This window comes from Chenopodium album, chromosome 21 (genome assembly GCF_948465745.1).
Source record: "Chenopodium album chromosome 21, dcCheAlbu1.1, whole genome shotgun sequence".
NCBI lineage: Eukaryota > Viridiplantae > Streptophyta > Magnoliopsida > Caryophyllales > Amaranthaceae > Chenopodium > Chenopodium album.
The window spans coordinates 18,469,783-18,490,633 of NC_137854.1; the positions used below are offsets into that span (position 1 = coordinate 18,469,783).

The 20,851-nt window shown below is 42.8% G+C and overlaps 1 protein-coding gene across 1 annotated transcript; it reads left to right on the plus strand.

Annotated features, from left to right (window-relative positions):
- The first annotated feature begins 13,048 nt into the window (after nucleotides 1–13,048).
- Nucleotides 13,049–20,589, plus strand: LOC145600133 (microtubule-associated protein 70-2-like). Its single transcript, XM_081656027.1, has 11 exons — nucleotides 13,049–13,762; nucleotides 13,860–13,945; nucleotides 14,959–15,024; nucleotides 15,106–15,276; nucleotides 15,367–15,537; nucleotides 15,697–15,852; nucleotides 16,003–16,149; nucleotides 16,330–16,401; nucleotides 16,488–17,015; nucleotides 17,105–17,292; nucleotides 20,030–20,589. The coding sequence occupies exons 1-11, from the start codon at nucleotides 13,465–13,467 to the stop codon at nucleotides 20,067–20,069; spliced, it is 1,923 nt and encodes a 640-aa protein (XP_081512153.1). The 5' UTR covers nucleotides 13,049–13,464; the 3' UTR covers nucleotides 20,070–20,589.
- Nucleotides 20,590–20,851: the final 262 nt, after the last annotated feature.

Here is a 20,851-nt window from a genome sequence, read left to right on the forward strand (position 1 = left end):
AGACCAGGTTTGAATGGGGAGACGATGCTGAGACGGCATTCCAGAAGCTAAAAGAGCACTTGCACTCTCTGCCTAGGCTGGTCAGCCCTCTACCTAGGGAGACGTTGTATATGTATTTAGCCGTCTCAGATCATGCTCTCAGTGTCGTTCTCCTTGCTCAGCGAGACGGCGTTCAACTCCCGGTTTACTTCATTAGCCATGTCCTTAAAAATGCTGAACTCCGGTACCCCGTGGTTGAAAAATTTGGTCTTGCTTTGTACATGGCATTCAAAAAGTTGAAGCCTTACTTTCTGGCTCATCCGGTGGTGATTTACACCGACCAGCCACTCAAGCGGCCAATGTCTACCTTGGAATCATCCGGCAGAATGTTAAAATGGGCTATTGAAATGCAAAGTCTTGAAATCACTTACGAACCAAGAAAGGCAGTGAAAGGTCAGCCGTTTGGCGACTTCATTGTGGAAATGACCCGTCCGGTGGCTCCGGATAATCTCGATCAGGTTTGGAAAGTGTATGTAGACGGGAGTTCTACAAAGAACGGCTGTGGTGCAGGCGTAATTTATGAGTCTCCTGAGGGGGACAGATATGAGTATGCACTACGGTTCAAGTTTCAGGCCTCAAACAATGAGGCGGAATATGAAGCCCTGCTAGTCGGAATCCGCATGTGTAAGGCGGCAGGGGCAACAAAAATTGACGCCTACTCTGATTCACAGTTGGTCGTTAGCCAATATGAGGGAATATTTGAAGCAACTCACCCGGCTATGATCAAATATCTTCAGGCGGTCAAAGAGGAGGCTGGGTCACTTGAGGAGTTTCATTTGAATCAGGTACCCAGGTCTGATAACAACCAGGCGGATGCCCTGTCAAAGCTTGCATCCTCCGCCTGCCATGATACGCCTCGGTCAGTCTTTTGGGAAGTACTTGAAAAAAGAAGCATCTATGAAGATCCCATTGGAGTCCTAGACCGAAGCTCTACCTGGATGGATGGCATCTGGGCATATCTCTCAGATGGGACACTTCCTGATTCGCCACAGGAGGCAGCCGTTCTAAAAAAGCGACCCGCAAGCTTCGAGTTGAGAAATGGAGAGCTCTTCAAGGCGGGGTTTCTTAAGCCTCTTTTGAAGTGCGTAACCCCAGAAAAGGGGAAGGAAGTTCTCGAAGACTTGCACTCAGGATTCTGCGCCTCCCATATAGGCGGCAGATCTCTAGCCGTCAGAGTCAGACGACATTATTTTTGGCTCACTCTAGGGGCAGACGCCAAGGAATTGGTGAGAAAATGTGACAAGTGCCAGAAATTTGGCAAACTTATTCACCGTCCGGCTACTGATCTAACGGCCATCCACAGCCCAATCCCGTTTGCAAAATGGGGCATGGACATTTTTGGCCCTTATACGCCCGCACCAGGCGGTAAGCGTTATATCTTGGTGGTTGTAGATTACTTTACCAAGTGGGTAGAGGCTGAGGCGGTAGAACATCAAGACATCAGACGTCATTTCCTTCATCTGGAAGAATGTTATCACCCGGTATGGGGTCCCTATATCTATGGTGTTTGATAATGGTCCTCAGTTTGAGACGCCTCAGCTTAAAACTTGGTTGGGAGATCAGGGGATCTCAAGTTATTTTGCATCAGTCGGCCGTCCCCAAGCAAACGGCCAAGTTGAAGCCTTCAACAAACTAATCTCAGACGGTATAAAGAAGAAAATTGAAAGAGCCGGTGGCTTATGGGCTGAGGAATTAATCCATGTCCTATGGGCCATCCGGACAACAGCAAAGGGGGCAACCGATGAAACCCCATTTCTCATGGGTTACGGTGCTGAAGCCGTCTTGCCCATCGAACACTATGAGCCGACTCTCAGAGTCATGCTATATGATGAAGAGGCAAACTGGGAGGCAATGCGCCTGGCATTGGACTCACTTCCAGAGCGCAGGGGCAATGCCGCCTTGCGTCATGAGATTTACCGTCTGAGAATGACAAGAGCCTACAACAAGAGAGTACACAGGCGCCCTTTGAAAGTGGACGACCTAGTGTTACGGAAAATGGAGGCAACCGGTAGGGCCAATGAGCTTGGAAAGCTAACTCCTAATTGGGAAGGCCCCTACCGGATTTATGAAGAAGTAAGAGACGGCACCTACCGCCTGGAAACCCCAGACGGCAGGCGCCTGCCTAGAACTTGGAACGTAGATAATTTGAAAAAATACTACTTCTGCGATTTTGTAATAATTTTTGTAAACAAGAAGTACATTAATGAGAAGTTGCTTTTTGTTTTCACTTTTGATTGTCTTATACCCCGTCTGAATTCCAGACGGGTCACATGTTTGTTTCTCTGAGTTTGATACTTGGAAACTGAATTAACGTCTGATTGACGAGAGGCCAATGGCCAGATAATTAAGCTAAGCACAAAAACGCTTAGTAGCTACACATCCGGTCTCAAACAAGACCAGAGGCCAATGGCCAGACGGTTGATTTCCCCATAAATTCGACTGTCCCTACATGGACTAAGGCGTCCGGCGACACCCCTCCGGGTGCAATCGTCGCAGAGAGAAGCCAACTTGCTTACTCTACGAACCAATGCAGGTGGCCACAATTGGACGGCTGAATAAGATATTCATAGCTGTCTGCCTCAACAGCCTAAGGAATGATCAAGGTTTGGAACCCGGATGTCCAAGGACATCAGTCGGCGACCGATTGCATTTCTTACTTAGCGTTTTTTCGCTTTTAAATTGTACACATCCTCGTTTGGGGCAAAAGAGTTGTGCAATGGCTATATGAACTTCACCTAGACGGACAACACCGTCTAATTAGAAGCTGAAACGCCTGTTAATGTACGGCTGTGCGCTTGGTTTGGGGCAATCACTATTGTGATTGATTGACTTACAAACGTATCATGCTCTTTGTAGCATCAGACGTTCCCAAGTCAATCAACCAACTCCCTTTGAAACCAACCACACAGCCGTCCAGGGGCAAGGACAGCCGCATACTTTTGATAAGTTAGGCTGAAATTCGTCGGATGCTTTTAATAAGTTAGGCAAAAATTGAAAATGCAAAAAATTGAAAAGGCAAACACAAGCGCAAAAAAGATAAAAACCGACTCAGTCGGTGCATTCATTAAATTTCCACGCAGCCAAACGGCTGTGATGGATTAATTGTTATCCGGACCCCGTCCGGGAAAGAGAAATTGTTTGACAAACACGGCTCCTCAGCCGGTAAAGATACACATATACTCGGCGCACAGGCCGGAAAAGTAATTAATGGCATACTGCCGCAGATAAAAAAAAAAAAAAAGAGATTGGCACACAGCCGCTTAAATCACTGCCCTGCCGACGGCCCCTCTTGGTCCTTCTCCCCTTCTTCAGGAGCCTCAGTCTCTGGAGCTTCGGCTTCTGGCTCAGGTTGCTCAGTTTCAGCCCAGGCGAGGAAGGACTCAGGCTCTGGCTCACCCTTCTCTCTCAAGTATATAACTTCATCAGCATACTTGTGAGCCAGAGCCCAGACGCCATAATTCTTGTTCGGATACAAGGCGTCCCAGGCGATCTTCATCATAGCCTCATTATCGGCGGCCATCTCAGCAACCAGACGGTTTTGCTCCGCCTGGAGAGTCGCTCGGAAGTTCTCCTGAGCTTTGGCCGCCTCCTCCTCCAACTTAGCAATTTTGCTCTTCAGATCAGCATTCTCTGAAGAGACTCCTTGGAGCTGTTGGAGGTCTTCTTGGGCTTTCTTGAGGTCCTCCCTGAGTTTAGGGAGGTCCACTTCCGCCTGCTTCTGGGCCGCCTCGGCAGCCTCAACCCTTTTGTTGGCCGCCTGCAGACTCGTCTCCAGCTCTGTAATCCTGGCCGCCTGTGTCATTTGGGTTGCTTTAGTTTCAAGATCGTTAACTATACAGGAGTACAAAGCAACATTATCGGCGTCTATGGCGGCCTGCTTGGACCGTCTTACCTCATCCCGTTTGCGGGTGTAAGGATGCTTGAGCCCATCTACCCGCAGCAAGGCCTGCAAAAACAAACAAGGTTAATAATGCAGACGGGGAAAGAGACAGAAAAAGTTATTGAAAAATTGATTAAGTATACTACCTCAGCCAGGAGGGTCAGAATACGTTCAAGGTTTAACGTCTCAATCCCCGGGATAGTATCCTTATCCCGTTTGCTGACAGCATCCAGCATGGATTTGGCATGCTTTTGGACGTCTGGCCAACGGGGAGATTGATCTGCACCATAATCAGCGTCAGATTGAGATACAAAAGCAGCGCCTATTTGGTTTCGACCGTCTGAGGATGACGTCTGCTAGGAGTGTGATTTCATTCGCAACGGCCATCCCAGCTCAGGCGGGGATTCAAAAGGGTTCTTACCTGTAGAGCCGGTCAGGCGAGAGCCGCTGGCAGGCGTAGAGAACCCCCCGGTTGCAGGTAGAGGGTTGGCCAAGTCAAGGCCAAGAGAGCCGGTCACTCTCTCTTTTCTCCCCCCTATCCGCATTTGTCTCCCGACTGGGGCGTTGGGAGTTGCAGTGGAGGTGGCCTTCTTTGAGGACTTGCTGGGGTTAGAGACGGTGGTCTCCTCCCTAGCCCGTTTGAGGCTTTTCTCAAACGTCTTGTCCACTTTTCCTCCCTGAAAAAATAACAACTTAATGTTAGTAGACGAAGAAAGAAAACTTTGAAAGTAAACTCACAAAATGGTCCGGGGTTTACCTTGGCCTTAAGCTCCCGCGCCTGGGCCTCCGTCAACGCAGAGGACCGTCTGGGGGTCTTCTCTTCTGGCAACATGTTTAATGCTTCTTCTGCGAAAACAAACGGGAAATCAATTAGTACATCATCAAAAAATATTTTCGACACAAAAGTACTACAGACGGAGGGTATTCAGGCGCATACGTCTGTCGAACATGTGCCCTAGCCCGCAGGCGGCTAGGAAGCACTCATCCTTAAGCCAGGCGCTTTTAGGGATCCAATTCTTGGGGACTTTTATTGTCTTCCCGGTTGACAATGTAGCGTCTGTGAGGCCGAAAAAGTCAGCCTCAATTATTTTTTCATAGTCCTCATCCGGGATCCGGGGAAGACAGCATTTCTGACCCAGAAGGTCAGGCTTCTTATTGTATTGACGGAGCTCGAAGTTCTCCCGCCTGGTGGGAGCCGTCAACAGATAGAATCTGTTCTTCCAACCGTCGAATTTTGAGACCTTGTCTAAGGTCATCATGTACTGAGGAAACGTGGTTAGAGTATACCACGCTCTGTACCCGCCTGGGTTTCGGCTAAGATAATGCATCTTAGCAAAGGCTTCCCAGCCGGGGTGAATCCCTTGGAATTCACAGGCGGCAACGTACCCCAGAATATTTGCCCAAGAGTTTGGGGTAAGTTGCCAGACTCCAAGGCCATAGCCTCTCAAAATTGCCTTCACCGCCTCGTGAAGGGGGAAGCGAAGACCCGCCTTGAACGTCGCTTCATAACAGCCGAAGTAGCCGTTTGCGTTTCGTTCAGTGTCTTCCCAGGAAACGGTGCCGTCTGGGGGAGGCACTCTTATTTTCCACCCGTCTCCCATTGGGTGCATCTTCAAAAAGTTGTTAAGACCTTTTCCCATGAGGTCTATGTCTTTCGAGGAGACGTGGATTTTGAAGGGATCATCCTTCTCCTTCCATTTCTTCCTTTCTTCATCCTCGCTATCCACAAGCGGAGGAAGATCATCGCTGCTCTCTGAGGAAGAGACGTCAAGTCCGCTTCCCGTCTCCTCCCCAGATTGGGAAACGGAAGCTGAGGCGGCCTCCTCACCGCCTTGGTCGACGGCCTCCTCCCCGTCTTGGTCACACTCGTCCAAAAATGAGTCAGGAGGAGTTGGGGGCCACGCGGAGGGGATCTCTCCGGAGCCGTCTGGTGTTTAGAGCCAGACGTCTCTCCCTCAGGCGTTTGGCCGCCTGTGCCGTCTGCCTTGTCCGGGCCATTGTGTCCTGCACAGACGCGCAAATGGTCGGAATCCAAGCATGAGGGTGGTCCCAACACCCTGAGACGGCACTACAGTCCTAGACTCAGCCGTCCCTGGTGAACGGCTGGATTCTACCCTAGGTTGTGCCGTGTGTGTTGGTGATGAATCCATTTATTTCAAGGAATATATACAAGCGGTAAAATGAAAAAAAAGCTGAGAGAGTCAGAGACGGTACCTTTAGATTTGAGATCTGAAGGTAGACGGGTCCGCCTGTGTTGATGAAACTGAGTTTCCTTTAACTTGCGTCTGACTCAGACGGATGACTTCTGCTCTCTCTTTCAAGATTCTCTCTAAGTTTACTCTGAAAATTTTTGTGAAACGTACAAAATATATATGAGGGTAAACGGCTATACAATGAGGGTAAATGAAGGGGTATTCCCGTAATTTACCCAGAAATTGAACAGTAAAATTTTGGCGGTAAAGTTACCACCATTCAAAGAGTGACACGTGTCACAGATGCCACGTGGCATGCCACGTCACATCTGTGAGGGGCAAATGTTTAGGGTAATTTTACCCCGCCATGTGGCCCAATCAGAGGGCGACACGTGTCAGCCCGGGGATGGTCCAAAATGGACCTATCCCTGCTTGACACGTGTTATCCCAGATATTTGGGGGGAAAATGTCGGCCTTCAGGCCCAAATCCCGAGAAAGCCGCAATGCGGCACAGCCCATCACTGATTAGGGTTTTGTGACCTAATTAGGGGCACAAATCCCAAGGACTCTATAAATAGGGAGATTCCCCTCTTCTGGAGGGCACGTTTTCCCATTTATTACAAGATGTCCCTTTGATAGAGACAACTGAGCTAGAAATCCTAGCAGATCCCCACTTAAATTTCCACACCTTTTTCTCTCCTTTCAAGTTACTAACTTGATCATCGGAGGCGGAGCACCAACCAATAGGTGTCTCCGTTTGTCTTGCAGGTACAGGCCGCTCCGGACCAGTTTTCGAGCTGTAACTCTCCCGAGGGACAAAAACACCCAAAACACAGCTGGTCTCCAACTAGACCAAAGGCCAATGGCCAGATGGTTGTCTTTTTTACAAATTCGTCTATCCCGTTATGGATATAGGCGTCTGGCGACACCTCTCCGGGTGCAATCGTCACAAAGAACAGCCTCCTTGCTTGTTCTATGTACTCATGCAGGCGGCGAAGATTGAATGGCTAAATTAGCCAACTCATAGCTGTCTGACTTAAATTTTTTCTAAGTAATTTTTTACTGTGGAACTCCGGATGCTCTCAAACATCAGCCGGAGAACTATCGTAAGCTTTTACTTAGGATTATTTCATCTTTAAGTTGCATACTCCCCCTGTTGGGGCAAAACTTTTCTGCGTAATGGCTATAATAGAACACCCAGGCGGTTTGACACCGACTAGGGCAGAGGTTGCACGCCTGTTATTTGACCGACTGTGTACTTGGTTTGGGGCAATCACTATTGTGATTGATTGTCTTACAAACATCCCATACTCTTTCAAGTATGAGAAGTTTCCAAGACAATCAATCCTTTTTTAGATTAAACCAACCACACAGCCGTCCAGGGGCAAGGACATCCGGATTTGTACCTGTCGCATATTTTTTCATAAGATAGGCAGAATCACAAGTATATATATTATATGCAAAAGTGGAAAAACTGAAAAAATTGAAAAATTGTGCAAGTATAAGAGAAACCGACTGAGTCGGTATACTTCATAAAATAAACTGGCTCAAGGCCAGGAATGATTGTTAGCCGGATCCACATCCGGTATACAGAAGAAATAGAGAAAATTACACAAGTACTCGGCACACAGACCGAAAAAGTAAAGGTTGGCATACAGCCGCTGAGAAAAGTAAAAAAATGATTGGCATACTACCGCAGAAATGGAAGAGAGCTACTGTTGGGGCTGGTCCGGCTGGGCTTGGGATGTATAAGGAACTTCCTCCGGAACCACAGCCTCTTCAGGCTGGCTGTCCTTGGTGCCCTGTTGCTTCATTATCTCATCAAGGTCCGGCTCCTCAGTGTCCGAGACCTCAGCGCCATTCTCTGCTGCCCAGGGCTTGAACCAAGGCGGAGCAGGATCCCCAAGAACCTTGGCATCATACGCCGCAGTGGCGTAGTCATACCTCAGCTTGTAGACATCAAAGTCTACCTCAGGGTAGAAGGGCTTCAGAGGCGGATCTCATTATCCCGCTCATTCTCGTTGATGAGCCTCTCCTGCTCAGCCTTGAGCTCTTCTTTGTGCTGATTCCTCAAGCTTACAATCTCGGCAACCAGCCAGGAATTCTCCTTCCTGAGTTCAACATTCTCTTTGTCTGCTCCTTCCAAGGCCTTGAGGTCTGAGCCAACATTTTTCAGCTGGAGCTCCAGGTCGTTGATCCGGTTGTTAGCCGCATCGTTAGCATCTGTTAAACTCTTGACCAGCTCCTCCTGTTGCAACTCTACTGCTTTAATTGCTAGATCAGACATATAATGAACATATTCAGCAGAGTTGAGATTTTGTTGAGCCCTCTTCTTGGCATCAATTACCTCTTCCTGCTTCTACCGGAATGGCACCCGGAGTCCATCCACCCGGACTATAACCTATGGAAGGTCATCCGAGAAATTAAACACTTAGCAACAATAAAGAAAAATGAAATGAAGTGAAATGAAAAGATAAGGGCAAGTTCTACTTACCTCCGCCAGCTGCCCCAGAATTTGGTCGAAGTCGACCTCATGGAGGTTGGGCACGGAGTTCTTCTTCGACTGGGTGAGAGTCCTCACCATTCTTTTGCCAAACCCCGCCAAGTCCGGGGGCCCAGAAGTAGCATCTGCACCATAAGAAGGACTCGGTGAGAGACTAGCAGCATATTTGGCATTCATTATTTGCCGGCTACTCACGGAACCCCCGGAAGGGTCAATCATGGTCTTGACACGCATAAAATCAAGTGGCCAAGGAATCTCTATCTTACCTTTAGAGTCGGCCCTCGCCGGCTCCTCTCCCCCGACTGCAGCACCACCTGCAGCCATGGGTGGCTCGCCACCCTTCGATGCTTCAGAAGCATCTGGCTTTTTCTTACTTGACTTCTCCGAGCTTTCACTCAGAGTCGCCATAGCCTTGGGGCCCTTTCCCCCAGTTGTTGGGCGTTCTTTGGCATCAGAGCCGGAGACCGTTGAGCTCGCCTTCTTCCCGGCTTTGGCAGCCGGTTTTTGTAGTTGCTCATCTCCTGGTCTTTTCAAGACCTTTGTCACTGAGCGGGGGAGGATGCCAATTGAAGCTTGCAAAAATGCAAGTAAAACATTAGTCATCCGGTATTGAAAAGACTTGAAAAAATTCAAGAGAAGTTGAAGTTTATCTTACCCCGCCTTTCTTGGCCTCCTTGGCCTCTATAGAAGCCTTCTTGGCCATAATTTGTTCTTTGCGGAGCTGAGCCGCAGACTTAGCCGGAGTTTTGGCTGGGTCTACCATTTTCCTTGCTTCCGCTGCAGAAAAGCATAAAAAGTGTTAGAACGAGAAAAAGTTCAAAACATGAAAATATTAAAATTGCAGGCGAAAAACCGCCGGGTGGGTGAGTGTATCTACCCTGTTGAAACATAGGACTCAAAAGGCGGACAAGAATCTCTCGTCCGCAAAGAAATCCGGATGGGGGATCCAGTTTTTTGGAACAACTATGTGAGATCCATCCCCCAGGGGCTCAGTTGTTGTCTTAAAGAATTCCGGCTCCATGATTTGCACCCGGGCTTTGGTAGAGAGAGCCGGGCGTACACACTTTTGGCCCACCAAAGCCGGCTCTTTGTTATATCGCCGGAGAATTGTGTTCATTTTCAGAGAAGGGGAGGAGACTAAATACCACTTGTCTTTCCAACCTCCCCACTTGGACACTTTGTCCAAAGTCATCAAGTATTCCGGGAGCGTGGAAATAGTGTACCACACCCCGTATCCGCCTAGGGCACTCTTGAGGTAGTGCATGTGGGTGAATGCAGTAAAGCTGGGTTGAATGTCCTGGAGCTCACAGGCGGCAATATAGCTCAGGATATTGACCTAGGAGTTGGGTGTCAATTACCACACCCCCAAGTCGTACCCTTTAAAAATCTTCCGGATGCCTCGATGAAGGGGGAAGCGGAGGCCGGCTTCTATCACCGCCTCATAGCAGACAAAGTAATTGTCTGCATTGTCAATGTCGTCCCCCCTAGCTAGTACAACATTAGGCGGAGGGACGAGAATATCCCAATCTTCCCCGAATGGGTGTTGTTGTTTGAAGGCTTCAAAGCCACTTTCCAGAAGAGAGATATCTCCTGGCTTCATCCGGGTTTTCGTAGGATCTGGATTTATTTCTTTCTTTGCTGTTTTGCGATAAGCCTCAGCAAGGTCCTCTTTATCAGAGCCGGATTCCTCTGATTCTTCAGCAGTCTTATTGGCTGAGTTATTTGGTTGTTCTGGAGAGGAGGCGGTTTCCTCACCGTCTCCCCTTAATTCATTGCTGCTGGAGGTAGATGGGGTATCCTCATCTGAGTTACTTTGCTCAGCCGCCTCGTAATCCTCCTCCCTCACAACTTCATCTGCGGGCACTTCCCTAGTGCGCCGCCGTCTGGGCTTGATAGCCGTCTGTTTTACTCTAGCCATTGTGTCCTGCACAGACACAGAGAGGGAAGAAGCCGGAGATGAGCAAAGCACTCCAGAAACTCCAGACAAGGCACCCCCGGTTCTAGACTCAGCCGTCCCTGGTGACTGGCTGAGCGTCCTAGGCAGTGCCGTGTGTGCAAATGGAGAGTCCATTTTATTTTTGAAAATCAATGTATACAGCCGGAAACGAATGTATACAGGCTAAAGAAAAAGAAAAAGAAGAAAACTTAAAGAAGGAAACGGATAGTTACCTTACTTCGAGTTCTGAAAATCTGAAAACGGCAAAGTAACCGGTGACCGGGTGACTTCGTAAGAGCACACGGAATCTTGAACTTGCTTAAACGCAACCGGGATCAGAGCACCTCTCTCTAGAAAACTCTCTTTCTCTCTCTAAAAAGTCAATGAAAATGTAAAAGTGAAGAGGAGAGAAGGGGGGGGGGGGTAAATCCCTATTTATAGGGGGTGAAACGGTGGAAATCCCCGTCACCTCCGTAAAAAATTAGCCGTTTTTACTGTTCACCTCTCACGGGCTGACACGTGTCACAAGCGCCATGTGGCCTGCCACGTGCCACCTGTGAGGGGCAAATGTTTAGGGTATTTTTACCCTAAACATGTGGACCAATGAGGAGGTGCCACGTGTTAGAGGCTGGCAGGTCACCTTAGACCAATCTCCAGCAGACACGTGGCCTCTCCAGTTATTTTCGTAGAATTGCGGCCTTCACAAAATCCGCAATTCCCCAAAATCCACTGTTTGGCGGCGCAGCCCATCAGTCCTAGGTCAGAATGACCTAGGGAGGGGCACTTTTCCCAATGACCTTATAAATAGGGAGATATTCCCCAAATTGGGGGACATTCAGAAATTTACTATCATTTATTACACCCTACTTTCTTTCTCATCAGAGAACTCCTGAGCTTGGAATCCAAGCAGATCCCCACCTTAAATTCCGCACTTTTTACTCTCCTTCAAGTTACTAACTTGAGCGTTGGAGGCGGAGCACCACCCAACCGGTGTCTTCGTTGATTTTGCAGGTACAGAGCCAGCAGGACCAGTCTTCGAGCTGTAACTCTCCCAAGGAACAAAAACACCCAAAACAATATCTTCTTCGTTTTAGTTCGAAATTGGGCTTATAATATAATGTTGGAAAGCTCTTTGAAAGGGCTATCCATCTGTATAGGCCTTGCACGGAAATTTGATGGTTATTGGTTTGTCTGTTTGGCTCGATTTTCAATAATGTAAGATCCATTGGATCGAATCATTGCATTTGACGCATTTGGGTCCGTTATTAATCAAGTTTAAACATGTATGGACACGTTTTAGGCCTAATTAATAATCTGACAAGGCTCTAAGATAACTTGGTCTCAAATACGGGTTTTAACTTACTTCATAATCCATTTCGTAGTCCATAAACACTTCAATTTTTTAAGCATTTATGAAGTTTGGTCTTAATAAAATCTGAAGTGGAGTCTTGAAAATTCAAGACTCAAGTTTAGACTCAATTTAATACTCAATTAATTAATTAATTAATTTTTTTTTTTAAAAAATGAACTATAATAATTTAATCTTCCTATCTATATCTATACTAATATATTAAAAGACGTTACTTAAAACGTCTATGCACCACGTAGACTCCCTTATTTCGCCAAAATATATAGATGAGAAGGTTCGAACACGTGACCTCTTAAAAGAAAGGTTATTGTTCAACCATCTAGACTAATTGTCAATTATGTTTTAACCTTGCACAATAAATAATATTGTACTATAAAGCATTGAAGACACATACTACATACACACTATTAGATGCTCTTAAAAAATTAGCAGTTGCAAAACTATAAAAGTAGTAACCCGGGGCAACGCCCGGGCTACTCACTAGTTTAAATATATTAAAAGGCGTTTCTAAAAACGTCAACGTGCCACGTAGTCCTTATATATTTTGTTGCGCCACGTCATATTCCTAACATCTCATGGTGCCACATCATCACTCAAACAATGCCACATCACCCAAGCAACTAACATTAGTCCATATAAAAACATAAGGATAATGAGGTTGGAACCCTCAACCTCTTATAACACATAGGACTATTTTACCATCTAAACCAATATCAACTATGTTATTTGTATGGGAAAAATTTCATATAAGTGCAAACCACAAGGTTCAATTAAAAAAATTAAAAAACTATATTCAAAGAATAACTCAATTTTGATTTAACAATGACAATTGTAGTTTTGAAAAGCTTTTGAAAAAAAATTATCGCTTGTACGTCTACAACAGTATCAACTCGGGGATCGAACTAATGGGGCAATGAATTAGAGTGTTAAGATGAGATTGCGCTAATTTTGCTCTAATTTTTTTTTTTTGAGGGAAACCATACTAGTTAATTAAAACGGAGGGAGTTAGTTACAGAACCTCACTTGTTAGATCTATTTAGAAACTTAACCAAAAAAATCAGTAATAAATTTACTGATATTGTAATACACAGAGACACAAAAATGTGATCTCTCTCACAATCACTGGGTCATGTCTGCTTAACAGCAAAGCGTCCCAGCTTAATTAATTCCCTCTCTTTCTCTCTCCTCTCTCCTCTCTCCTCTCTCCTCTCTCACTCTCTCTCTCTGCTTAACTCTTTCTTACTGTAATTACTGTCTATCCTAAAAAAAACAAAAACAAAATCAAAATCAAAATCAAAATCAAAATCAAAATCAAACCCCATTAAATAATTAAATTTAAAATAAAATAAAAATGAAAAAAACCCAAAAAACAAAAACCCAGATTTGAAATACCTCCATTTCAATCCTCTTCCTCTGCCACATTGCAGAGAGAGAAATAAAAACAGAAAAATCAAGGAAGAATTTTTGTGGGTTTTTCATTTTGATCTTCAAAAACAATAAAAATCAGTTTTTTTTAAGGGGGGTTTTCTTCCCCATTTCTCAACAATGGCTGAACATCATCATCTGGGTGATGAAGAGCTTAGTATTTCAATGGCTTCTTCTGAAAATAGTACTGAAATCTTACCATCAACAACAACTACTTCTACTGTTCATACATTGTCACCGACAAACCCAACTCCTCCGCCGCCTCTTGCGGTGTCTGGATCGTTTAAAGAAGGCAAGAGTTCGTCCCGTCGACGCCCTTCTCGACGTCCGAGTCTCGATGCGGATGAGTTCTTGAATCTTCTTCATGGGTCGGATCCGGTTAAAGTGGAGCTGAATCGGCTTGAGAATGAAGTCAGAGGTCATAATGCCGATTTCGATTTCGAATTTGATCTTTTGTTTTTGTTCTGCTGGATTTTATTTTGATTTGCAATTTCGGGTTTTGTTGGGATTTGCAGATAAAGAGCGGGAACTTGCTGAAGCACAAGCTGAGATCAGAGCATTGAGGTTGTCTGAACGCCTTAGGGAGAAAGCTGTTGAAGAGGTTAATTAATTTTTATTTTATTTATTTTTTACTTCATTAATTAAATTGAGAATTGGATTACATTTATAGATTTTCTTCTATATTTGAAATATGCTATGTTTGGTAATTTGTGTCCGATTTTTGTGAGATCTCGTTGCTAAAATCTTAATTGGGTATTATTTGCTAGAAATTCGGAAATGGGGAAATTATATAGTGTAAAATTTGCTGCATTGTATTAATAAAATGGTATTATTATGTGAAAATGGGTGGAAATTTTGAGACTTGTGTGACTCATCAAAGGTTTTCTGAGATTGGCCGCGAGCACCCGGAAAGGACAGTGTTGTGGGATTTCGGTGTGTGCTCTAGGGGGATTACTGTCGAAGCTTGGAGTGGTAGATCGATGTTAATGCCTGAGATGTGGTTTTGTGGTGTGAGCCTGGCAGGTGATAGATATCAGTATGTGATTATTACTAGACGATGTCTGGAAAAAACTGCAAAGTAATCCGTCTTGTCTACACCTATAATGATAAAGGGTTATGTGGTTAAGGACCATAGATTCTAGGAAAATGGATACTCATATTATGATGCCTCTTATATGTTCAAGAGGTTTCTAGAACTGATTTCAAGGTTGGTCTACTCATGAGGTTCTGGCGTTGTGATGCTCTCAGATTAGTAATTGACATTGACTGTAACGACTTGAAGACACATTATACTCTATGGTTGGGGAAGAGGAAGTACCTTTTGTTCTGTGGATGTATCGGAAACTTAATACAGTATTGGTTTCCATCATGATTAGGAGAATTTAAAAGTTTAAAACCCACATCAGGATGAATAGAGAGCTGTTTCAGAAAATCGATGAATAGAGAATGTAGCTGTGTAACGTGTTTTCTCTATTAATTTCCACATATTTACTTGTTTGCTTTATTACTTCATTTGGTTACTCTGAAGGATAACATCTTTGATTGTCTTCTTACTCTTCTACGTAGTCGTTGTATTAAAACTGACTCTCTTGTCCGTGTTTCCCTGAGAAATAGCTCACTGATGAACTGACGAAGGTGGATGAAAAACTTAAACTTACAGAAAATTCTTTAGAAAGCAAGGTAATGTTTTAATTTCTGGTGGCCTGTTGGTATGTCATGTAAATCTGTGTTTACATCTATCTAAATAGCAGTTGCTTTCAGAATCTAGAGATTAAGAAAATCAATGAAGAGAAGAAGGCTTCTATGGCAGCTCAATTTGCGGCAGAAGCTACCCTTAGAAGGGTCCATGCTGCTCAAAAGGATGATGACATGCCTCCTATTGAGGCCATTCTTGCACCTTTAGAAGCTGAGCTTAAAATTGCTCGACAGGAGGTAACTAGCTGGGGCTTTCCATCAATTTCTGATGAATTACTGCAGTGTTACCATTCAAGGATTTATTGAAAATTTCATCTATGTTTGTAGATTGGGAAGTTGCAGGATGACAACAAAGCTTTAGATCGTCTTACCAAATCAAAAGAAGCTGCTTTATTGGAAGCTGAGAGGACGATTCAGTCGGCCCTTGCTAAAGCTTCCATGGTAGATGATCTTCAGAACAAAAATCAAGAATTGATGAAACAGATAGAAATATGTCAGGTATTTTTTTTTTTTTTTTTTTTTTTTTTTTTTTTTTTTTTTTTTTGTGATAAATTGCTTTTATATTATTCATCCTGATGGCTTTTTCACTCTATAAGGTCTGTATTCAATGAGTTATGAGTAGAAAAGATTTACATGTAAAATGCGCGTGTTTGGCAGGAAGAAAATAAGATTTTAGACAAAATGCATCGACAGAAGGTTTCAGAAGTAGAAAAGCTAACCCAAACAGTACGGGAACTAGAGGAAGCTGTTCTTGCTGGTGGTGCAGCTGCTAATGCAGTGAGGGATTACCAAAGAAAAATGCAAGAAATGAGTGTACGTTTTATTGTTTTTGAATTGTCCACTGGATGATACTAAATATGTATTATATTTTTTAATTTTTTCTCGGACAAGGCTTAAGAATGCCTTTGTTGCGAGAAGTAGACATTTCTGAACCTAGAGTCTCTGCTTTCTTCTGATCTGCAGGAAGAAAGAAAAACCCTGGACAGGGAGCTAGCTCGTGCGAAAGTAACTGCTAACAGGGTGGCCACAGTTGTAGCCAATGAATGGAAAGATTCAAATGATAAGGTGATGCCTGTTAAGCAGTGGCTTGAAGAGCGGCGATGTTTGCAGGTATTTCTTGTATCTGTTAAACGCTTAACTACCTAAGGCGGACTGTACTTGGCTCATTTGCTCTGTATCAAGTTAGTGCATGTGCACACGTATGCACTCACACAATAAAGAAAAAAGGAGAAAAGAAAATTGATGTTAACTTTTACAAAGTCAGTCTAATCCTTATAAAAATCATTTCAGGGAGAAATGCAGCAGCTTCGGGATAAACTTGCTATATCAGAGCGAGCAGCAAAATCTGAAGCCCAGTTGAAAGTAAGATAACCTCTTTGCAAAAAGGTGCTTTGATATCTATTGTATCCTGCCTAGTTAAAGGTAAAAGTTCTCGCTGCACTCTGCAGGAAAAGTTTCAGCTACGCCTCAAGGTGTTAGAAGAGAACCTGAGGGGAGTTTCAACTAATACTAACCGATCTACACCTGAGGGAAGAAGTGTAAGTAATGGGCGTCGTCAATCCCTTGGAGGAGCAGATGTCATGTCCAAAGCTAATGGGTTTTTACCCAAGAGATCACCTAGTCTTCAATCAAGATCTTCTTTAACTTCAAGTGCTAGCATGATGTTAAGACATGCAAAGGGGGTCTCAAAATCATTCGATGGTGGTACAAGGTCATTAGACAGGGGTAAAATCTTGTTAAATGGAAGTAGCTCCAACTATGCTGCCAACCAATCTTCTGAAGTATCAAAGGATTGTGAGCCTCAGAGTACTTCCCAGGAAAATTCTGATGAAAAGCCAAGTGAAGTACCAACAGCTGCTAAGGAAGATAGTGTCCCAGGTGTATTATATGATTTGTTACAAAAGGAAGTCGTTGCTCTGAGGAAGGCTGGTCTTGAAAAAGATCAAAGCCTTAAGGACAAGGATGATGCCATTGAGGTTGGTATTTATTGTTTGCCACATCATTCTTTATCCATCAATTCATTATCTCTTTCTTGTTGGTAAAAAGGTTTGTGTTTTTTTTATAGATGTTAGCAAAGAAAGTAGAGACATTGACAAAGGCTATGGAAGTTGAGGCCAAAAAGATGCGAAGAGAAGTAGCTGCTATGGAGAAGGAGGTTGCTGCCATGCGCTTAGAAAAGGAGCAAGAAAACAGAGCTAAGCGCTTTGGTAGTGCCAAGGGTCCCATGGCTAGCTCCCAGTTACTCGCTGGAAGGTCAGTGTTTTAAACTTTTATAGTTGGTCAGGCATGTTACAATTTTTTTGTTATTCTAATGGGTAAAGATAGACCTTTTTCTAAAAGGAACAGAAAAAAATTACCTGATCAGCTGACCTTATTCTTTTCTACAATAGAATGGAAACATGGTTTTTCTTGGGGATGGATAAAATTAGGAAACTTTTTTAATTGGCTCCATTCTATCAATTTGTAAATTTCAAATAGTTAGGTTATGTTAGGACTACCATGCCAAAGACTATTGCTCATGGTAGTAGATATTGATATATTTACTATGTTTTATGTAGTAAGTCTCTATAGTGCATAATGTTTGGCCCGGTATAACATGAAATGAAGTACATATATGTGAGACTAATAAGGAGCGCTTATTGACATGTTCTCAATCTAGAATTCCGCAGAAGTTGTTTCTTGGAAGTTATGCAGTGCTTAAGCTCCTTTTATTTAATTTTAAAAAATAAACCATACACTATTGCTTCACTGAGTATTGTTTAGGATTACTATGAATATCCCAGCTAAATAAACCCCTGCATACACTGTATGGGTCTAAGAAATTTGGTGATGGGAACAGATATAAATCTTTTCCCTGTTCACTTGTCCGATTTGTCATATCCTTGCTACTTATTTTTTCCAAACCTTCCTTTAATCACATACTCTACCCTTCTGATTCAGTAAGACTGTGGAGTATCATGAACTTATTGTACTTAAGGGGTGTTTGGCTAAGGATGTATGGAAGAGCTTTCAGAAAATTTTATGCTCCTTTATTTGGTGTTTTAAATGCTTTAGTTTAAGTCATATAAAGGTTATGCATGTTGACACAATGACACCAATTTTTTACATGAAAATTCACCAGACTTTGTTACTTAGCTTATCAGCCTCAGTAGGTAAGTTTGTCAATAATTAAGTATTCTTAGTAAGTTGCTCATTACTCATCCATCTTTTACAGAATCTGTTTTGTTATGTGGAAGAGGATCTGTCAGACAAGGCCTTAATTGATAATTCTAAAATTATTGATAAGATCTATCTAACGTTTTGCCCAATCTGTTTAGTGTTAATTGCAGTAGCGCAAGTTGTTTGTTTGACATACGAAGCAGTGGTAAAATATTGATGTGTTCCAACTTCCAAGTAGTGGCTTAACATCTGAGTGTCTAGAAATGATTGTGCACTCTTGTGCAGTTATGCTATGCCCTTATTTACTAACCATCTTTTTTTCCCCTGTGTTTCCAACTCTTAGTTTTTTTTTTTTTAGGAAAAGTATATTATCGATCTAAAGTTGATTTCTGGTTCTTACACTATTTTATAGTTAACCGTTGTAAAATTTCATTTACCTTACTCTTAGCTGTTATTAGCCTTAGGCTTTCTGAAGCAGAAACCAACAACTTCTGGAAGTATCTTAGGTAAATTAATCTCACTCATTGAAGACGAAACTTGCTCCAAAAAACAGAGATATAAAGGAAACATTTACTGAAAAATATTCTACCTGTGCTGAGTAAAGGTTATCATAGTCCCTTCCTGAGAGTGAGGGATAGCTCAAGTGGTTAGAGCTTTCCTCCCGATTCCAAAAGATCTTGGGATCGATTCTCATCACCTGCCCTTGTGGCACCATAAACACCAAAAAAAAAATCATAGACCCTTCCCTCCATTCAGTACCACTTCCATGGCCTCACCTGTTCTCCAATAGTTATGTTATGTTCTTAAACTCTAGTGACTGCCTTCTCCATCTCTTACCAAGTGCAATCATCCACATTTGATACACACATGGTCTGCATGTATGGAGTATTCTGAGTACTAGTTATATATTTGGTTATTTGCTACTTTATATACATAGGGTCATTTACTTATTCATTGTCGCTTTTCCCATTTTTTCTTGTTATTTCCCCTTGCGTAAGAGCTGCAAAATGGGGTTTTTTTTTTCTTTTAATTTTTATTTTGCATCTTGCTTTTCCTCGCTAACAAAACAGCTTTGAAAATGGATGAAAAATAACAACAGAGAAGATAACTGACGCTACCAAAAACACAAAAAATTAAAAGTACGAAGATAAGTGACCTTGTCTATCAAAGAACAAAATGTTTTGTGTTCCTTGGTATAGAGAAATGTCACATGTTTCCTAAGGAGCTTTGAAAGTTTTGGGCAAACTATTAAGAATCTTTAGTGAATGTCACAGTTATGTTTAGTGAGAGTTGAAAAAGGAAGGGTTTAAAACTTTAAACTAGGTGTATAGTCAAAGAGGTAAAAAAAAGCTATAAATATTGTCCACTTTGGCCATCTCAACATTATCAAACTGAGGAATCCTTGTATTGAATTTCATCTTAATCCCTTGAATGACATGTCTTCTTATATTACTGCTTCCTTTTTTGTTTTTTCTAAGGAAAAATGATGTTTTTGAAAATATACATTTAGGTAAATCTAGCATGATCCCACTTAACTATATTTTTCCTTGGAATAATTACTAAAAATAGAAAAAGTAGATTGTAAAAATTAAATGTTATCTGGAAAAAAAAATGAAGTATCAACCTGTGAAGATTAAATTAAGGTTAGACTTGTGCTTGGGCTAGAATTTTATACTGTTTATTGCATCGAGATCATTTAATAAAGATAACGAGGAACTTGTGGAGTTCTAATGCTTGAAGCAGATTGGTTGTCATGACTCATGATGGCAACGTTATGCGGTTACCTTCTATGCAAGTCTAATTTTCGAACCACCAATTGTAATTTGTGCAGGGCTGCTGGGCGAGGTGGTTTAACACGCAGCACTCAATAACAGCTAGCAAGAACAGCTTTAGGAGCTCTTTAGGAGTGAAACTGGACAGTTCTGCTCCAATGTGTCCTTTTCTTATTCTTTATATATCTTATTTGGTGATTGATTATAATATTGCAATCAGCATCCCACTTATTTTGTATTAAGTGGAAATTATGGCATCCTTACTTGGTATGCTTCTGACGTTGACTGCTATGGCCGTATCGCGCGCTGAGAGTTTCGGGTTAAGGATATCGAAGTAACTAACCTTATGGCAAGAGTATTTTCAAATGGCAGTGGTGTGCTTGTTGTATAGATAGGGATATTAGTCTTCTAGCTCATGTGCTGTGCTGGAGCCCCTTGTATTTGTAGTCAGCTAGTGTGATGTTTTTCAGGTTTGTTAATATTCTTGGAATCAGATCAAAATCATCAGAGTTGCAGTTTCTATTACCGTTCCTTTTTTGTTCTGTCTGCTTTCTTCTCTTGGTCTTGTTTAAGCTAACAATGGAATCATATATAAGCGGAAATTTAATTTATTTTAGAATTTTTTATGTAGAACTATAAAAAATTGACCCGATCCGAGGACACTAAACTTATGTGATATATTAATCTATTTCAAGTTTGATCTGTTTGGACTCACTGACTTGATTTAGCCATTATTTAGACCCAATTTGAATATGTTTGATTCACAATTTCAATCTGAAAACGCTAACTAGACCATTTTGTGGTTCAAAAAACAACTTGAAAACCACATTTGGTGCTAAATCATTTTTCAGTTTTAAACAAGTACAAATTAAAAGGCTAAA

What these genes read in the sequence shown, in the direction of transcription:
- LOC145600133 (XM_081656027.1), top strand. Translation starts at nt 13,465, where the DNA reads ATGGCTGAACATCATCATCTGGGTGATGAAGAGCTTAGTATTTCAATG. An exon ending in GAAAAATGCAAGAAATGAGT is followed by an intron (nt 15,853 to 16,002) that starts GTACGTTTTATT and finishes TCTGATCTGCAG; the next exon opens with GAAGAAAGAAAAACCCTGGA. An exon ending in AATCTGAAGCCCAGTTGAAA is followed by an intron (nt 16,402 to 16,487) that starts GTAAGATAACCT and finishes TGCACTCTGCAG; the next exon opens with GAAAAGTTTCAGCTACGCCT.